This window comes from Quercus suber, unplaced genomic scaffold (genome assembly GCF_002906115.3).
Source record: "Quercus suber isolate HL8 unplaced genomic scaffold, Cork oak 2.0 scaffold_435, whole genome shotgun sequence".
Classification (NCBI taxonomy): domain Eukaryota; kingdom Viridiplantae; phylum Streptophyta; class Magnoliopsida; order Fagales; family Fagaceae; genus Quercus; species Quercus suber.
Window position 1 is genome coordinate 326,718 of NW_027069886.1, and position 3,389 is coordinate 330,106.

Below are 3,389 nucleotides of genomic sequence, written 5' to 3' on the forward strand. Positions count from 1 at the left end.
GACAACCAATATAGACTGCAAAGTTAAGAAAGTTCATGTTTTTACATGTAGAACAAGAGGAGGAATAAATTAAAACAAAGAAAAATAGTTGTACAGAAACTTACCATTGGCCTACTCCATGATTGGAATTGAGAAGAATGAGAGGGAAATGAAGGATTTAAGAAAATAGGTATTCAAGAAAAGTGTTGAGAGAAAAAAGGAGATAAAGAGAGTGTGAAAAAGAAGACAATAAAAACTAGTCCACGAATTGTAATATTTATATAGTTTGGGGAGAGAGAGAGAGAGAGATAGAAATAGAGGGAGAAAAGGAGCACTTGGACGAGGTTCTTACTTCTTAAGTAAAACAAAAGTCATATGTACTTAATTAAGTACAACAAAATAAACTGGCCCTGCAAAAGTACAAATTGGCCCCTCCAAAAAAATTTACATACCTAACCCAATGTTAGCTTTAATGGTTTTTATTTTGAAATATGATTGTTGTTGTATGATCAATCAAAGGACCAAGGCATAATTCTCATATGTTTTCTTTTATTGTGAGTCACTCATATGCATCATATCATGTTTCTTTGTAACTCATTCCCTTTGTAATATGACTAGTTTTACAATTACAATATTTTAGTTTCTCAAGTGGACTCACCTAACAAAACTCACATTTACTACTTAAAAAATTACCAACCTGTCAAGGTGTTGTTTCCTTTTATTTTTTCTAAGCAAACAAGAGTGCAGTGTTCATGTGTGTTCAAATGTGAAAGTCTATAGTGTGGCCTCTTTTTTTTCTTTTTCTTTTTCTTTATATATATATATATATAAAATTTGATAAAAGTCTATTGTATTGCTTAAACTAATTACTATCATTATTTTGCTAATTCTTTAATACACACGAGTAATGAATATGCAAATACATAATTCGGCCCCCCAAGTTAAAAATTCCGGCTATGCCTCTGCATATGTAAGAGAGAGAGAGAGAGAGAGAGAGAGAGAGAGAGAGAGAGAGATTGAAGACTGAAGCCCCTTCAAAGACGCAAATTAAGGATAGCCAACATGAACAAATTTGTGGGTGAATGGCTCAGCAACTGATGTTGATGATTGTCATGATGGAATAAACCTCATATTTTTATCATTCAACATTTAAAGAACAAAAAATTATTATGGTCCTACCCTTTTGCAACTATCCCTTCAAAGCCAAAAGGACATTAACTTGTACACATTCCTTATTGCATATCTTTTATATCTTCTATAAACATTACTCACTTCACATTAAAAATGTGGATATTGTGTGTGACGTTATATGGACAATGTTTGTACAAGTGTATATATCAACAAATGTGAAAGAATGTCAAAATTCCTCCTAAAAACCTAAAAATAAATAAAGCTAATGTACATTTGTATTAGGATTTTTTTTAGTTTTATTTGTGTATAATTTTTTAAAATTTTATCTTTTTACATGTAATTGTAATTTTACTAATAGAATTTTTTGTCCCACTTTTAGTATTCTATTTTATATTCTAACAATTGGAATATGTCATATATATATATATATATTTGATTTTGTTCCATTTTAACATTTGATTATTTTGTAAGGAAAATAAAAAATATGTAACAAGTTATAATTATTAATTAAACATAGAGTGGAGTACTCGGAATAAAAAAAAAAAAAATTTATTTGTAATTTTACCTGCTTTATGCAAATAAGCTTAAAAAAAAAAAATCAAAATAGAGAGGTAAAGTACCCCCCAAAATTGAAACCAAGCAAACTACAAACCCACACAAATCTCTCTCTCTCTCTCTCTCTGAAGCAATTCAAAACCCAAACTATCTCCTCAAGTCACTAAGCCAAGAACCAACTCTGTCTCTTGCTCTCTCTCTCTCTCTCTAAAGACTAGTTGAATGTTTTGAGAAACAAATGCAAAGTCTAATGAAACACACCATGATTCCAGCATGTTTCAGCCAACCCAACACAGTCTCAAGCCACAACAACACCTCTAATCATCAAATCCCTCAAAACCTCATAACTTGCATATACCAATGTCACTTCTGCAGCTCACCAACTTATCTCACACTCACTTGGTCCAAAACCCCCTTCTCTCACTCCCTCACCATTTATGCCACTGACTCTTTCTCCATCACCATCTCTCTCAACCCATCAACTTTCTCATTCTTCAAATCTCGACCAAGCTCCAAGTCCATCTACTTAACCCACCACTGCCAAAGAATCAAGCTTTACTGGGACTTCACTCGGGCTGAGTTCACTCGCAACTCGGCCAAGCCCGACTCGGGATTCTACGTTGCTATCTCTTGCAATACCAAGCTTGAGTTTTTCCTTGGTGATCTTCATGACGAGTTGACTTGGCGATCCGGGTTGGCCATGACTCGCCAGCTCTGTGAGCCAACTTTGTTGTCTAGGCGGGAGCATGTGTTTGGACGCAGGAATTATGTATCCTGGGCTCAGTTCTTGGGAACCAAACATGAGATTGGAATTGAGTGCAGTAGAGGAGTGCTCAAAGTAGAAGTAGATGGTGAAATTAGGCTTGTTGTAAAAAGGTTAGCATGGAAATTTAGAGGGACTGAGAAAATTTATGTGGGTGGCATAAAAGTGGAATTTTTTTGGGATGTGTTTAATTGGGTCAATAATATTAGTACTAGTAATAGTAATAACAATAATAGTGGTACTAATGGAATTGGGCATGGTGTGTTTGTGTTTCAAGTTGGTGATGGTAGGGTGTGGCCAGAAATGGTAGGTCCAGAGAAGAGATTGATGAGGAAGAGCTTATCGGTTTCATCAAGTTCCGGTGCCATCGGCGATATGGTTGTCACCGTCACTGTCATGTTCAAGTGTATTGCAATGGGCTGAGGAGAGTAGTAGTGATGGTGGGAGGAGTTCATCATGTTCTTCATCCACTAGGTCATGTGGGATTAATATTGGGGGCTTCTCTTTGTTGTTGTTTGCTTGGAGGAAGGATTGAATTCTGAAATTTTTTGTTGAAAGTAAAGAGAAAAGTTTGTCTGTGAATTTTTTTTTGCAATCAATTGGCTTGTTTGTGACAAAGAGAAAAGTTTTCAATTTGGAAATCATTTTTTTAATTATAGTTTTTCATTATTGTTCTAATTGATTTATTTTTGTTTGAATTCAACCTTTTTGTGTGATCCTTCATTTGCTTTTTTATCCTAGAGTTGAAGAATTTTCTTTTGGTTTTTGAAAAATATAAAAGAGAGGGGAAATTTACTTAAAAATTGACTTCAATTTTAAATCCAGTCAATTATTTTATTTAATCTTTTTATTTTCATTTTCCCAGAACCAAGGGTTGTAGTTTGTTATTTTCGTAAGTGTAAAGAGGCATGTTTTTGATAATTTTTTTGGTGAAAAGCTTGGGAGTTTTAAAGATCTCTAA

The 3,389-nt window shown here is 33.9% G+C and overlaps 1 protein-coding gene across 1 annotated transcript; it reads left to right on the forward strand.

The window, feature by feature from the left end:
* The first annotated feature begins 1,927 nt into the window (after positions 1–1,927).
* LOC136062633 (uncharacterized) lies at positions 1,928–2,851 on the forward strand. Its single transcript, XM_065761932.1, has one exon. The coding sequence runs from the start codon at positions 1,928–1,930 to the stop codon at positions 2,849–2,851; it is 924 nt and encodes a 307-aa protein (XP_065618004.1).
* Positions 2,852–3,389: the final 538 nt, after the last annotated feature.

Excerpts from the sequence above, each read along its gene's own strand:
- LOC136062633 (XM_065761932.1), top strand. The coding sequence starts at position 1,928 with ATGATTCCAGCATGTTTCAGCCAACCCAACACAGTCTCAAGCCACAAC.